This window comes from Aythya marila (genome assembly GCF_965140915.1).
Source record: "Aythya marila genome assembly, chromosome: 1".
Lineage (NCBI taxonomy): Eukaryota > Metazoa > Chordata > Aves > Anseriformes > Anatidae > Aythya > Aythya marila.
The window spans coordinates 170705806-170720755 of NC_139042.1; the positions used below are offsets into that span (position 1 = coordinate 170705806).

At 37.7% G+C, this 14950-nt stretch overlaps 1 protein-coding gene across 6 annotated transcripts in view; it reads left to right on the plus strand.

Annotated features, from left to right (window-relative positions):
- GRIP1 (glutamate receptor interacting protein 1) overlaps positions 1–14950 on the plus strand; it is a 325481-nt gene that overhangs the window by 242188 nt on the left and 68343 nt on the right. For all 6 annotated transcript variants that reach the window (XM_082784855.1, XM_082784860.1, XM_082784859.1 and 3 more), the window contains 3 exons: positions 3381–3464; positions 4430–4505; positions 5888–6033. In XM_082784855.1, coding sequence (XP_082640981.1) covers positions 3381–3464; positions 4430–4505; positions 5888–6033 — 306 coding nt within the window. The remainder of the gene's footprint in view (positions 1–3380; positions 3465–4429; positions 4506–5887; positions 6034–14950) is intronic.

Genomic DNA, 14950 nt, shown 5'->3' on the forward strand with positions numbered 1-14950 from the left:
CCTTTGGCTTATCACAGAGTGTGGAAATAGTACAAAAGAATTGTCAGTGCAAGGAGAAGCTCTCCGAGGTGCCTGGGTTTTTTTGGGAGCATTAATACAGCCAACGGCAGAGCTGCGTCTTGTCAACTTCCACTTTTTTTTTTTTTAGTTTTGAATACTGAGAATTAGATTAGATAGATTCCAGGGCAAGACAGTCCTTGTTATAGTAAGATCTTCTGAGATGAGACCAATGAATATCCATGTGTTCTACCTCTTTTTCTTCCTTCTCTCCGTTTGCAGCACCTTATGCTTTCCCAGATGAGCAACATATTCCAGTCTTTTCTGACATCGGTTTTAGGCAACACCTCATTTCTAGAGCAGAAGACCCAGTGGAATAGGTTATTAAGGATAGGTAGAACTGCAATAATTCTGTTAGTGAAATTAAGACTTCTTGCTGAGCAGGATTGTCTTCAAAATACAAGCATATGTTGTCATCGAAGTCACAAAGAGTGCTACTGAATGTCTTCCTTGCCTCTTTCCTTTGCCCTTTCTTTTTATATTTATGTCTGTGACTCTGTGGGAGAAAGTCAGTGGGAACTGAGGCCATCAGGTATGAAGTAAAAGCTAGAATAATGGTGAGTTAAAAACCTGGGGCCTGAAATGAAGGAGTAAGTGACATGTGGCACCAAAGGGACTGAAACAGCAGCCTTTAAAAGAGTGCATGTTCTTTCATGATGCTTGCTGGAGGGGAGAAGATGTCGTTTTCTGGTGTTTGGCCAGAAAAAAAATGCAGAGCTAGCTAGGAAGCTCTTGTCTCCTTAAATATAGACTTTCACTGCAATAGGAGCCAAAAAAATCCATCAGTCTTTTTGATGGTGCTCAGAAGAGAATGAACCCCCCACTGGATTCTAGCAGCTGGAGAGTTAGTCTAATTACATATTTGGTTGCTTTTATGACCTCCTGACAATCGCCTTAATATGTTTTGAACATTCTCTGTTGATCAGTGTTTGTTTACGGTAAGAGAGCTTCATGTTCAAAAATACAGTATTTGAGGTAATTAATTCAGCTGAGTTCAGAATTATTTTACTAGAGGTGTCATTGGTTTATGAGCATTATTTGTTTTGCACTTAGTCAAGTGGGCTTTCTTCAGTATCACCGCTGTTGGCGTAGGTGCCACTCTTGTCCACAGAAATAGGATTTTGATATGGTAAATTACAGAAGCAATCATTAACCTTTTTTCTGAGTCCTTGAAATTTCTGACTCCTTCATACAAGCCTGGCTAATATTGTGTAGATAATGGGCAGTTAAGTTGTTCTCATTAACTTTTCATGAACAAGCTAGACAAAGTGACATTTTAATATGAAGTTTTGCAGTTGGTCACATAGTGCAGTCCTGGCACCTCCTTCCCTACCCCATACATAAATAATTTCTGCTGCTGTTCTCACAGTTGCCCCCTCAGAGAGAGGGCTGTTTTAGTTTCTGAGTGGGGAAATGTCAGTACGTTAATAATGATGGATTAAACCTGGCTGAGCACTAGTAATCTCACTCTCCCTTGTGTTTCCTTCCCTGCCTGGCAGTGTTCACAGCAGGAGGATCCAGCTTCTATTTTCAGCACAAGCCATCTCACCACTTCAGACTGGAACATTATCCATGTCTGCCTTGCATCTGCCTCTTGTTGCTAATGGCTAAGGGCTTTTTTCACCTCCCAGGCTGAGGTCAGGGTGGAAGTACAGCCGCCTGAATGGTTGTTGCTCAAGTGGAAGGATGCTGCATGCTCTTCTTTGCTGAACTACAAGCTTTGTCCCCAGTAGAGGCCACAAGACACACGGAGCAGATTAGCAAGTGCAGATTCAGCTTGAGCTGTGTACTGGGCCACTTTAGGTTGATAGGAAAGCAGGCAAGAGTTATCATCATCTCCCTGCAATTTGGTCCTTTTCTGTCAATAAAGGGTTTCTAGCTGAAAAGGAGCAGCATGCACATTAATAATACCATTCTGATCTTTGAGCTTCAGCAATACAAAGCAATGCTTTGAAGTGTCAGATTTAGCCTGTTTTGCTAAGAGATTGAGATTCATTTGCTTTCACTGGGTTGTTTTTCTGGTTCCCTCTGGTAACTTTAAAAACTGCAGGTCATGGTCAGCTGAGTTTAACAAGGTATTGAAAGAGTCCAGGAAAAAAAAAAAAAAGTATATTCCTGCACATTTCATGGAGATAAACACTTGATCAGGAGAGAGTCCCAGACCAGGGAGCACCCAGAGGGAGAGGTAGGAAGGTCTGAGGGGGCACCACTTCTGTTTGGGGCCACCCATGGGCTGGCAGGGTGCACCTCACCAGCTGCATAGCCTGTCCCTCCGGGCATCATAACAGGGACAGGCAAAACTAGGATTATTACAGGCTGGAGTATTAAAGGATGTAAGATTTCATTAGTCCTGCACCTCACAGAGCATTTGTTTTATATTTTTGTTGAGGTTTTCAGTGGTTGGTGGGTTTTATTTTGTTTGTTTGTTTGTTGTTTTTGTTTCATCTTTGTGTTATGTGCTATTTGCAGTATCTTACTGGAAACCTAGAAGTTAATGCATGTGTGATTTTGCCCAGTGTCCCTTTCCCTTTGGAAAAAGAAGTTCTTGCACTCTGCCAATGTTTTTCCTGTAAAAGCTAACAGTGAACTGGCTGTTGGTCTCTTAACAGCAGTGGTTTCAAATAATGTAAAATGGATTATCACACCCAAATGTGTTGGCTTGTGCATTAGGCTTCTCACCTCCCAACCCAGCTGTGCACCACTCCTGTAGTGTTTACAGAGAAAATACTGACTTGACTAGAAGTCAGAAAAATTTTAAACTCACTCACAAATGGTGAGGAAGCATGTTACATTTTTAAAAAGGAAGAAATAACAGATTTTTATAATACAAAATATTTTTTCATCTCGACCTAGCAATCTGATATTAGCAAAATACCCCAGAAATCTTGACTGTCTCGACTTTAAGCAATACAAATGTTGTCATGGCTGAACAACCAACTACATAGGTAGCTGTGAGAATTTCATTTGTCGTCTTTGTGTTTCATTGTGTATTCCCATCTTTTTTAGCACTCTTCTGCAACTATAAGAAAATAAAATGATGCCAACATTTAAATAGTAAGGCTTAAATTCCTCAGCTGTTGTACATGTCCATGGCTGTTTTTGTAAACCATTGGCAACCTCCAAAGTATCTGGTGCAAAATTCTCTCAAAAAGAGCATGAGCTGTAGTTAATTACAGGTCTTCAGTCTGATTGTTCTGTTAGATCTTTCCAATGGTAGGACCACAAATACAGCAACTAATTTAGTTTGGAAAAGATGCAAATCTATATGCATAATCAGGAAAAGAAAATAATGGTGGAGTTTTTTCTCTTTCTTTATTTTTTAGCTATACAAGGATCGGGTGTCATCTTTAGAACTGTGGAAGTTACGTTACATAAAGAGGGGAACACTTTTGGGTTTGTAATAAGAGGTGAGTTACTAAATATGAATGGTCTGTATTTTTGCAATCAGCAAAAGAAGCAAAGTTTTTACAGCACTAAGAAACCATTTCAAGATTTATGGCCTACAGTTTGTAAAAAATCTTTGTGATTTATGTATTATATCTTCCATACATTACCGTACTGCTTTTATGAACTGATGTAATATTTGTTTATGGAACAACAGTAATTAATCCACTATGCCAAGAACATGACAAACTTCATTTCATGTTACGACCAGACTCTGCTGCCACTGAAACCAGCAGGAAGCTGTTTTATTCCATAAAATAGTAGTTCTGAAAAAAGAAAAAGAAAAAGAAAAAGAAAAAAAATATTCACATATACACTTTCTATAAATTAGGCATGGAATCTGATTAAACCTGCTGGCAGCCTGAGGTATATAACAAAAGTATTTTCTCTGACTTAGAGAAGAGAAGAAAACATGCAGCTGTTAAGTAATATACCCCAGTGATACATTATGGGAAGTGTATTAGTTTCTTCAGGAAAAAAAAAAAAAAAAAAAAAAAAAAACTGTGTAACTGTGTTGTGGTGGTTTTTTTTATCACTTCTTTAATATATAAATTCCTTAGTGGCTACTCATTTTTTGGAGTACACACACAGTACAGGTGTATTATTTTCTCAGTGCAGCAAACATTACAGAACAGTAAGTTTTCACAATGAGATCAGATTTCTAAGCAGTTTCTAAGAAAGGACTACACCTTTAATAAGAATCACTATGTAAGAAACGTTGTATAAAGGATCATCTATACCATACATTAGGTCAATTTTATTTCAAGTGAACATCAGTGCTGATTCATATGAATGGCCTCATCATTTTTCCTCCTTTTAGCCCATATGTAAGTGTGCATGCTGCAAGCTTTAGACTTACCTCTTGGAAATGAGCTTTCATAAAAAGCATAAAATGAAGGTGGGCTTTCTCTCACTTTTCTCTTTCTAGGTGGAGCACATGATGACAGAAATAAATCTCGTCCTGTTGTAATAACATGTGTTAGACCTGGAGGGCCTGCTGACAGGTACAATTCATCTTTCTCTGTAATGCAAGTGAAAGAGAAATGGAGAAAAGTGAATTATTTGGAATAGAAGTTAAGACTTGGAGTGAAGTAGATGTATTCAAACCTGAACCTTTGAAATTCATGATTTATGTGTTAAATTTTAAAAATAATATCAGTAATAGAAACTACAGAGGCTCAGCACATCACAGTGTGGAGTGAACTTTAATTAACAGGCTATCTTGCATGTTCCAAGACTACCCATTAAACACTTGCAAAAATTAACCAAAACTAGTTAGAACAAATCTCTGTATTAGGTCAGAGAACCATCTTTACAGCCTTCAGTCAAATATTGAAGCTCTTAATTGTGCTTTTTATACACTAACACTACAATCTTTTTCTCTCACACTCCAGACAAATACTTTTATGTGATTGGGTGTTGTTTTGTTATTGTTTTAGAACATTTCTTCATACCTGCATGTGAGTTCACACATGAATTCACCTGGAAAACTTCTGAGTGCAGATTTATGGTTTTGCCGAATTAACATCTTCCTTTTGTAATGCCATCTTGTATCTCTATAAAGGAAAAATATTCACTTTGTGTGTAATTTTAGTTCATATTTTCAAAAACGGCATTTGTGCCCTTAAATCTTTAAAGAAACTTAAAGGGTATTTTTTTAAAGGAGATTGATATTCTATAGCTTATGTTGACATTTTTGCCCTTTGAAGCATCAATTGAGAAGCAAACATTTTGAGAGAGCTTTCGATTTTTATCCCTCCCTTTTTTCATCACCCTCATCGTCCCTGCCTTCTTTTTTTTTCTCCCTGATTAAGTTGGCAATGTTAGTACTCCATTTTCTGTTATAAGTCTGATCATGTTATGAGATAAGCCTAGGAGACAGTGTACGTTTATAAGCAAATTGTTTTTAGGTAGGAAGAAAAGAAAAATTGAACTATCCAAGTAGGATATATTTTTGAAGAAAATCAGTAAATGGACATTTGTATTTTGCAATCTGTTTCTTCACCTGCGTGTTCATAGTACCTCATACATATTTTTCAGCAAGCATCTGAGGGAAGGCATTTATGTATGTGTGAAAGCAGAGTTGTGTGGACAAGGCAGAAACAAAGCATATGTTGACGCAGAAGCTATACTTGGTTGTGATTTAACATGACTTGATTATTTAGCTATGTGTTAAGCTGTTTTCCAATCGCTGACTTTCCAATTAAAGCAATTTTCTTTCCACTGTGCCCTCTGAACGTTCTCACTGTCAACGTAAATGTTAAGTGTTAAGTCAAGAGGGATGGATGTCAGAGAGGGTGTGAGAGAATCGTTTTGCATAAACAGTATTATCTCCAAATCAATTTATCTTATATTAATAAAGATCATTCCTTTAATCTCCCTTCAGAGAGGGCACAATCAAACCCGGGGACAGGCTGCTGAGTGTTGATGGGATCCGACTGCTTGGAACAACACATGCTGAAGCTATGAGTATTCTCAAACAATGTGGACAAGAGGCGACTCTGCTGGTTGAATACGATGTCTCAGTAATGGGTACGTTGAGAAGTGGGGCTTTAGTTCTGGGAACCATCTGTGCTGTTTTGCTGCCTGTTCTTGATGAGCTATTTTAGAATTGATTGTGATTTGTTATGCTCCTAGCAGCACTGATATTCTCTTCCGCACCGTATCATTAATCTTGGGTTCATAAAAAGGTGAGCAGTATTTTACTGCAATTTAGCATTCTGACATGGTTTGTAGAGTGAAACCATAGTGTGGATTCTAGCAAAGTAACTTTTCCAGTGACTAGTTTGTAATAAAGGTTAATGAAGTGTAAGCATTTCTATGTCACATGGAAGAGGGTTTACTTGCCCTTACAGGAATTCTTTCGCCTTTTGCCAGTACAGCTAGGTGGCCAAGCCATTATAAAAAGTGACAAAACTGCCATATAGTGGGAAGAAGAAAAGTTGTTAAGAAACGTAGAGGTGGCAAGTCATGACTTGAGAAATGAGTTAACAGTTCATACAAACTGCTGCTGAACTCACTGAAGGTATTGGAGGATTTTTGGAAAGTCAAGGAGAGCAGGTGATTTTTCACAACAGGTTTGGGAATGAGTTATTTCCATGTGCTGTGGAAGGTGTCATATCCCCTCCACTTTTGCAAGACAGTCAAAATTGGTGGCAGCAAGAAATTGAAATACTCACCAGTCAGACTAAAGCATTTCTTCTCTGTTTGGGGATTTTTCTGTTCTATTCCTCCTCAGTTCCACAGTCAGATTTCTAGCCTAGAAGGAAAGTGGCCTCCTAGGAATTTGTGAAATAGCACTGTCAAACTTCAAAGCACTGGAAAATATTAACACTTAGAAGAATAATGTAAGATATTTGTTTATTCTGGAAGAGCTCTCTTTGTTCTCTCCAAGACACAGATCTTTTTTATTATAAAATATGTCTGTGATTACTTAACTATCCATAATGGAGTGACAGGTTTGCATGGTGTCTGGCAGTTCTGCTGGACATTCATGCAAGGTTCATGTCCAGAAATGTAGTGAGAGCTCTGCATCTGGGCAGGAACCTCCCATGTAGTAGATGAAATGCAGGTGATCTTGTAACCTGAAGGGAATAGAATTTAGCTGTTTTCAGGGTTTTTTTTGTTGTTTTTTCTTTTCGAAGATGATGGATGACTAAATATTTTATATCATCAGTGTTAAAAACAGATTCTTCAAACTCTGCCTTCTCTATGAGAAAGATCTTATTGAAATAAACCCCTGGCTTTGATCAGCCACAGTTTCCAACTAGTCTTTAATTTCAGAGAAAACTCAGAGGAAACCAAAGGAGGTGGAAGAACTTGAGACTTGTTGAGTTGTAAAGAAAAAAAGGAAAAGGGAATCAAACACTGAAAAATTTATGGGATAGTGGTCCTGCAATGTCACCAAGAAGAAATAAGGAGGGATCCAGTAGGCTCTTTGTCTCATGCATTATGTTTTTGTTAGATTTTATCTAACCCCCAGTTGTTTTTTACTTTTTCAAACATGCACACCATGCATTGTTTTCCAGTGGTATTGTGAAAAATTTCGTTGGGAGGCTTTCTTTGCTTTTTGCAGTTATGTTATGAGTAGACCATGTACCAAAGGCTGAAAATCACTCGTCCTAATCTATTCATTCCTGGCCCTTGAAAATGGTGTTGATCTGGATCTTCATTTACTACTGCTCAAGTCAAAGTTGTGAGCAAAATAAAAGGGAGGATATGAACCATGACCAGAAATTTAAGAATTAGAAAAATGTTACTCTGTTCTCCATCTCTTCTGTTACCCACAAGATAAGGTATTTGTAATGCCACCTCAGGGTTGATATGAATATAAAAAATAAGTTAAAACTAGAGGAATAGTACTAGATAAAATGGCTTATCTGTACTGTTGCCTGAAACTGGTTTTTGTAGTTTAGCGTGCTGAGAGCAAAGAAACAATCCAAAAGTGCTTTAAGAGCTTGGTCCATTCCATAGGGTCCTCCTAGAATAAACTTTCAGTGACATATCTTACTCACAGAGATACAATTGTTCCATTATTTGCTTTAAAATCTTCTCTTCTGTTAGCAGATGGCTACATCCTATAAAGTAGAGTTTCATTTGACCAGAACTGGAAAGAGCCATAAAATATATTCTGATAGCATGAAATTGGAACTTAATTTGAAAAGGTTACACTAGATGAAGAAAATAATCCTGAGCTATTTTTCAGCTACAGTCCTATGGTGTGTAACTGACTTTTTATACTCCTGTAAGCATAAGCTGTTTCAAAGGTGCTATATTTCTCTAAGTTTTGTTCCTTTGCCTGAAGTCTTCAAGAGGTCATTTGGGAAGCTTGTACATTTTATTGGTTCTGGAACCTAGACAAACTGGAATAGAAAAAAAGCATCAAGGGGTTCCATACAGGGTACATAAGTGTGTAAATATTTTAAGAAATGTGGCTAGTCCCTCTGAACTCACTCATGCTTGCTTAAATGCAGTCTGAAGTATCTTGCTCAGCTGGGTCTTAGGAAGTAAACTTGTTGATTCAGCATCATGAAGGAGATGTTTTTAGCTTTTTTTGTTGGTGGTGGCGGTGGAGGTGATGGTTATTTTGTGTCTTTTTTTTTTTCTCTGACCTAGAGAACTTTCAGTTTAGTTAGCCAGATGAATTCCATAATGTCTTACATCATGGAGTGCATAAGCTTTACATCACCCTTATCTAAGAAATCAGGGCTTCCTAATAAGAAAATATGTTTGAGAGATCTTTCAGTTAGAGATAAAAATCATATAGGAATGACTTATGAATATGGAATGCAATGGTAATAATAAGCTGCAAACAGAGATTCACACTTCCCCCTTCTAAAAAGAGAAATAAAAGCTTATCACTACATTTATGTGGAACAAGAGCAGAGGCAGTGTGCCTTCAGGTTTTCTAAAAGCTGCATTGATGCTCCTGGGTTGTCTACTGTCTCTGTAGCTGGGGTTGCGTAAGTTCAACTTGGGTTGAATCTTCCATATTTACTCTGAAAGTCAGCATTCAGAAAAGTTCAAAGGTAATGGCTACCTTTAAAGGTTTAAAGTCTGGCCTATAACATTTTTGCATAGCTCTAGTTCATCAATTTCTGCTGTTGAGCTTTTGAGCAATCTACTTCTTAAATTTTGGATATTATTGTTGGGGTAATCTTTGAATCAAGAATCCTTTAGTTAAACAAGACTATTAGTCATGGCCAGAACTTAGTCACAAATTTAATCTTTTTATATATTTTTTATATTTTTTTAGCTATCTGCGTCTAAGAGAGCCAAAGTCATTCTATCTCATCTTTTCACTCTGTGTTACTTAGTTCAAGCCACATGTGCCCTTAATCTTCAGAAATGAAGGAACATATTGCTCATTCTAATCCCATATGTTTATTTGGCTTATTTAACGATTTGTGCACTTATCTGAGCCAGAATACACTTACTGTAATGTGGCACCCTGTAATAGTTCTCTGCAAAGATGGTCAGCTGTTTTTTTTGTCCCAAGCTACCTGCATCACCCTAATATAGCACCACTCCACTTTAGCTAGAACAGCATCCTCAGTTTTCTGAATTCTGCGCTTACCATTCATCCAACTTTATTGAATGGAAATTATTCTTGCAATCATTTGCTAGTAAATCTGACAGCAGTTTGACAAATACTGTCCAGCTTTTTGGCTCTTTGTTTTCACACATTAAAAAAAAAAAAAAAAAGGCAGTAACAATTTTATGAGAGTACATTTACAGAAATCTGCTTCACTCTCCAATAATTCTGACAGGAATTCAATGCCTGACAAGAAAAACACTAGGAAAAGGAAGTACGCGTAGTTTAAACACCAGCTGATATAATCTGTGATCCAGCGTAGACTTCCAGTAATTTTTGCAAGACGTTAAGAAATGTGGGAGAAAAAAAGAACCATGTGGGCTGCCCCTTAAGTTGCATAAAGCAAAATAACTCAAGCATACCCAGAGCTGTGGAGACCTTTAAGTGTTACCAGGTTTTACAAGACCAAGGAACGGGAGTCATTGCACTCTAGCATTTGACTGTAGCTGCAGGTCTCCTGACTGTCACAGAGCAATGGACCGAGGTGCTTTGAAATTCTAAATATAAATGAGTTAGTTAAATCTTTAGAGAAGAGTTCCTCTTCAGAGACAGATTGAGAGAAAATTCTGGTGCAAAGACAAGGTCATAATAGCTCAAGTAGTTGAAGTGTTACTCTACTTTAAATACTGCTACACAAGCACATACTCAAATTATGCCATAAGACAATGAATGAAGTTGAATGTGCCAGTTAGGAAATGTTACGGTTCAGATTGTCTGCTCAGTCTCTGTCCAGCTAGGTGTGCAAGTAATGCAGTCACGAGAGCCACACGGGAGAGAATAACCATATGCAGTTATTCATTATGTATTTTCTTTCTGTCTTCGGTATGTGGCTACAGGCTTATGAAGGGCACTATGTTAATCCTTGGCTGAATGCTAAGTCATTAATTTCCTGATTTTTTAATTTTTTTTGAGGCCTTAGTCATGCTACAGTGTGTGTGCTTCAGGCAATATGCAGATCTCAAGGAGACAACCTCAGTGTCCCAAGGTCATTCCAAATCTGTAGGCTCTTGATTAAGGCAGAGGATGACGTAGACATCTCTCTCTCTAACAGTTGCAGAAATATCCACTCACAGATATATCACTACAAAAAACATGTGGGTTTTTTGTTCTCTCCTGGAGGCCAATGCACCATCCACATTCATGCTATTTAGATCTATGTGCTCTAGAATGTCAGTCTCCCATTGTACTATTCAAGTTCCTTGTTTATCAAACGCACTATTTGTGCTCTCTGCTGTCAGTGCCCAGATGCCTGCATAAGGGCCATTAGTATGAACTGACAATCAGCAGTGAACATACACAATAAGTAAGTTCTCTCTCTCTCAGTTGTGCTAGCTTGTTAAGATTTCATCTAGAGAAAGACACGTGTTGGGACATGACTTATCCTTGACACCAGAAAAAACTTTTTCCTTTGGAGATGTCTGTGGCTTCTTTTTTTTTTTTTTTTTTTTTTTTGTCTCTTTCTGCTATCAAGTTTTATGACTTTCAGGACTGCTTTTTCACAATAGTCAGTGGGTTCTTCCCTTTAACCCTTCATCTCATGCTGCTACCAAATACAATACATACTCATTTCACTGAGTCTTGTCTTTGCTTATAAGTGGACCTGTCAGGCAGGCAAGTTCCTACTTGCTTGCCTGCTTTAATCTACTCTGCTTACATGGTTTAAAAGGAAAATAATACCTTTTTAACATTTCTTAAGATAAATGGATGGCATAGATACCTAAGGTAAATACTTACTATGGTTTAAACAAAAATTCATCATTTTGGTCTTGCAACTTCAAAACCCCGTTGTTGATTTGTCAGTGCTTTGTGTGATGAAGAGATCCTGCCATTGACTACAGATATTGAAACAATAAAATGGTTGCAAATAGTGACCAATTTAGTTTAAATGTCCTCTCAACCTTTACACAAATTGTGACAGGGACAAAGAGAATGTGGTACTTCAAAGCAGCACCGAGTTGTCTTCTCAATGTTATTTGACCTTCTTTCCTTCCTCACAGTTTCTTCTTTACTCATTACACAGCTCCCACCCATCTCATTCACTTCTAGCTACCTCAAAACTTAAAATGCTTGTCTTATGGAGGGGATACTTGTTTCACCATAAGGACTCCTGAGTAGTAAAAGAGGTGTCGAATCAGTCCTTGTAAGAAAAGAGTGTGTGTATATGTCATACGCTGTAACACTCTATTGCAGTAGCAATGTCAATTTGTTGTTTCCCAACATTATGTTTTTTTTTGGTGTATGTGTGAGCTTATATCTTCAACAGTGTTTACTGTACATTTTTATGTACCATTCTCTGTTTCTCTGTAGGGAGAAAAAATCTCCGTCAGGGAGAAAAAACTGTGTGGCATTATGTCTGTACCCAAATAGTTCCTCAAAAGAGTGAGAACGATTAGGTCCACCAGTCTGCTCCCTATTATTCACTGGGACCAGCTGTTCAGCACAATACATACGTGCTTCCTGGGGACCAAGCAGAAAAGGCTTGAGAGACATAGACCAGTGGACTTCAAATATGTTTGCTGACAGCAAAGCAGCATAAAGGTTCAGGATCCCACGTTCCGTCATGTCTCTTCCTGTCTGTTTCATGCAAGTGTGACAGTTTTTTTTTTTTCCTCTGTTCTTTGTTCTTATCCTGGTTCCTAATTGCATTACAATCCTTTTTTTTTTTTTTTTTTTTTTTTTTTTCCAACAGCTGCTTGAATTTCCTTTCCTTACTGACCAGATGGAAACTCCTTTTCTAGAAATTCCTAAATCCCCATCATGCTCTCTCTCTTCTTACAGCCCAATTTTCTCTTGTCTTTTGCCAAGTAAGCCTTAAGTAATTTCCCCACATACTTCTTTTTCTCACACTACTGATTTCCTTCCATAAAATCCTTTTCCAGTTTCTGTGCCCACCCCTCTTTAGCACTTCCTCCCATACTTGTCTTTCAGCAAACCACTCCCAAGTTCCTTGTACTACAGCTTCTTTTTAGATTGATCACCTTCTCCCCTCAGTTCCTTTCCCATGTTCCTCCCCTTCTTGGTCAAGAAGTCCAAGTCTCCCCTTCTCCTGACATTCCTCTTGACTAAGAACCAGATCTGTCAGAGAATGACAACTCACGGAGAACATGACTTTTCAATATAAAGCCCACAGAATTTTAGTAGTACAAAAGTAGTACTGTTTTCCCTAATGTTGCTCTCAGACATGGCTGACCTGTTTCAGCTGAAATAACTAAGGGAAGAAAAAAATGAAGCCTGAGAGAGGTAATTGTTATAAGAAAAAAAGAAATCACACCGACTATTTAGTTCATGCATGGCCAAGTGGTAAGTTTTAAGTAATTAAAATCAAGGTGTTTTATTGAGAAGTGTCAAACAATGTTAAGAAGAGCTGTGATTCCCAAGGATGTTTGCCCTATAGTGTTTTTTTATTTTCTTTTCTCTGACTGGTCATGATTTGTTGTTACAATTTGATAGCCATGTTGCTACTAGATAATTACAGAAATTAAAGGGGAGTCATCGTGTTTTATAAGTATTTCATAAATCTTACAGATAATACTTTCTTTACAAACTTCTTGATCATCCCTAAAGAGAAATAAATAGAGTTTAGTAGAACTATATAAGTTACAAATTACTCTAACAGGTGCAATTAACATTTCTCTCTAGTGCTTTTGAAACCCTGGCCTCATTAAAAGCAGCTTAATAAACATTACCTTGTACAGGAGAAAAAACTGTAAAGGTGAAATGAGATGTCCCTGTAACTGAAAACTAAAAATACAATTTAATTGTCATAAATTGTAAGGAAAGGGTATGTGTGGGGTATTCTCTTCCAAGTTTCACTTCTTAAATGAAAAAAATTCTGCGCTGTCTTGCTGTTTACTGAGAGTAATGGGAAAATTTGTCTTCAAAGACTTGTCAGGAAGGTGAAACCTATACTTGAATGCAGTTAGTCTAACTAGTGTACAATTCAAAAAAAATAGTCTGAGATATCTAATATATTTCATGATGGGCATTCATTAAAGTAAAGCCTTCATAATCCATTGTGCTATCTCCTCACAAAGCACATGGTCTGAATTTTTATGTGCTAATTCAAAGGTTTGGATGCTCAAAAGGAAGCAGCCTCTGCCATAAAAGTTAAAAAATAAAAACCATTCTGCTTCATCTAGTAATTATTTAAAAATAAACAATGGGAGGAGGAGATGGCTGTAATAAGCTGTCCCCTCCACCATCCAGTCAATACCCCTCCTGTGTATATGTCTTACTGGTTTGTTGCAAGGAAAGCTTTTTACTCTACCTTCGGTAACTGATGGGAAAATTATTGGTTAAATCTTTCCATGTTGCATGAAGGCTAGCCAGATGTAATGCAGTGTGAAAGAGAATAACCATCTCTGCTCCAAGGTCACACCTCTGGTCAGCTGTAAGTTAAGTCAAGAGGTCTTTCATCAAGTTGGTTTATCTGTTACTTAGCATGTTGGTCAACAGCAAACTAATGAGAATAACAAATTATCCCGATTTGCAGTGGTATGAAAAAAAAAATAATTGAGCAGGTAGCAGAAGTACTTAAAGTCAGAGAGCAGGTGTGAAAGTTTTACAAAGAGGATGATAATTAAACTTCCTGGAGATTAAAGGATCTTCTGCATGTGCTATGCAATTCAATGCAAGAGAAACATGGTAATCAGAAAAAATCCAATTAAAAAAGTTCAGCCTTGGATTTGGCTTAGTGGCATTGCAGTCATCCAAGAGACTAAGGGACAGATGTGATTTTCTTTATATCAGAGAGAATTTGGGCTGTAACCCCAGAAGCTGTGTCTAAAAGGGCCCATCTCTGAGGAAAGAACAGCAGCAGCAAAGGCACCATTCCTGCCTGTGTGCCAGGGAGAGGAAAGCACTCAAAGTCTCCCAAGACTCTCCTTGAGGGAAGTGTTTGAAAAATCCAGAATCAAACTCTTCCATCCTTTTGATGTTTTTTTCATTAGTATGACTGTGCCTGATGGGTTAGGTCAAGGGGAGAAAACCCAAGAATAACTTCACTCGTTTCCTGGAACACCTTTGCTGGGCATGAACTATGAGGTTAAGTTTGGATGAAGTAGGGCAGATTTTCAGTCCTTTTTACTAAGGTTCATGGTTTATTTTTCATTTTACAGAACGGAAAAATGTGGATTTTTAAACTATGAATATTTTTAGGTATTTTGCCTAAATATTAACTGTCTCAATCAATGGCCTTCTGGTGCAAAACTGTTATGAATGTGATCTGAAGCAGATCCTTTGAGACTGCACTACCTAGTATTCATCATGTGGGAGATGTGTACTGCTCAGAAAAGATAGTTCTAAGGCTTGTGAGCTGGAAATACAGGTGGGGAAAAAATCAATGTCTAAGGTGAA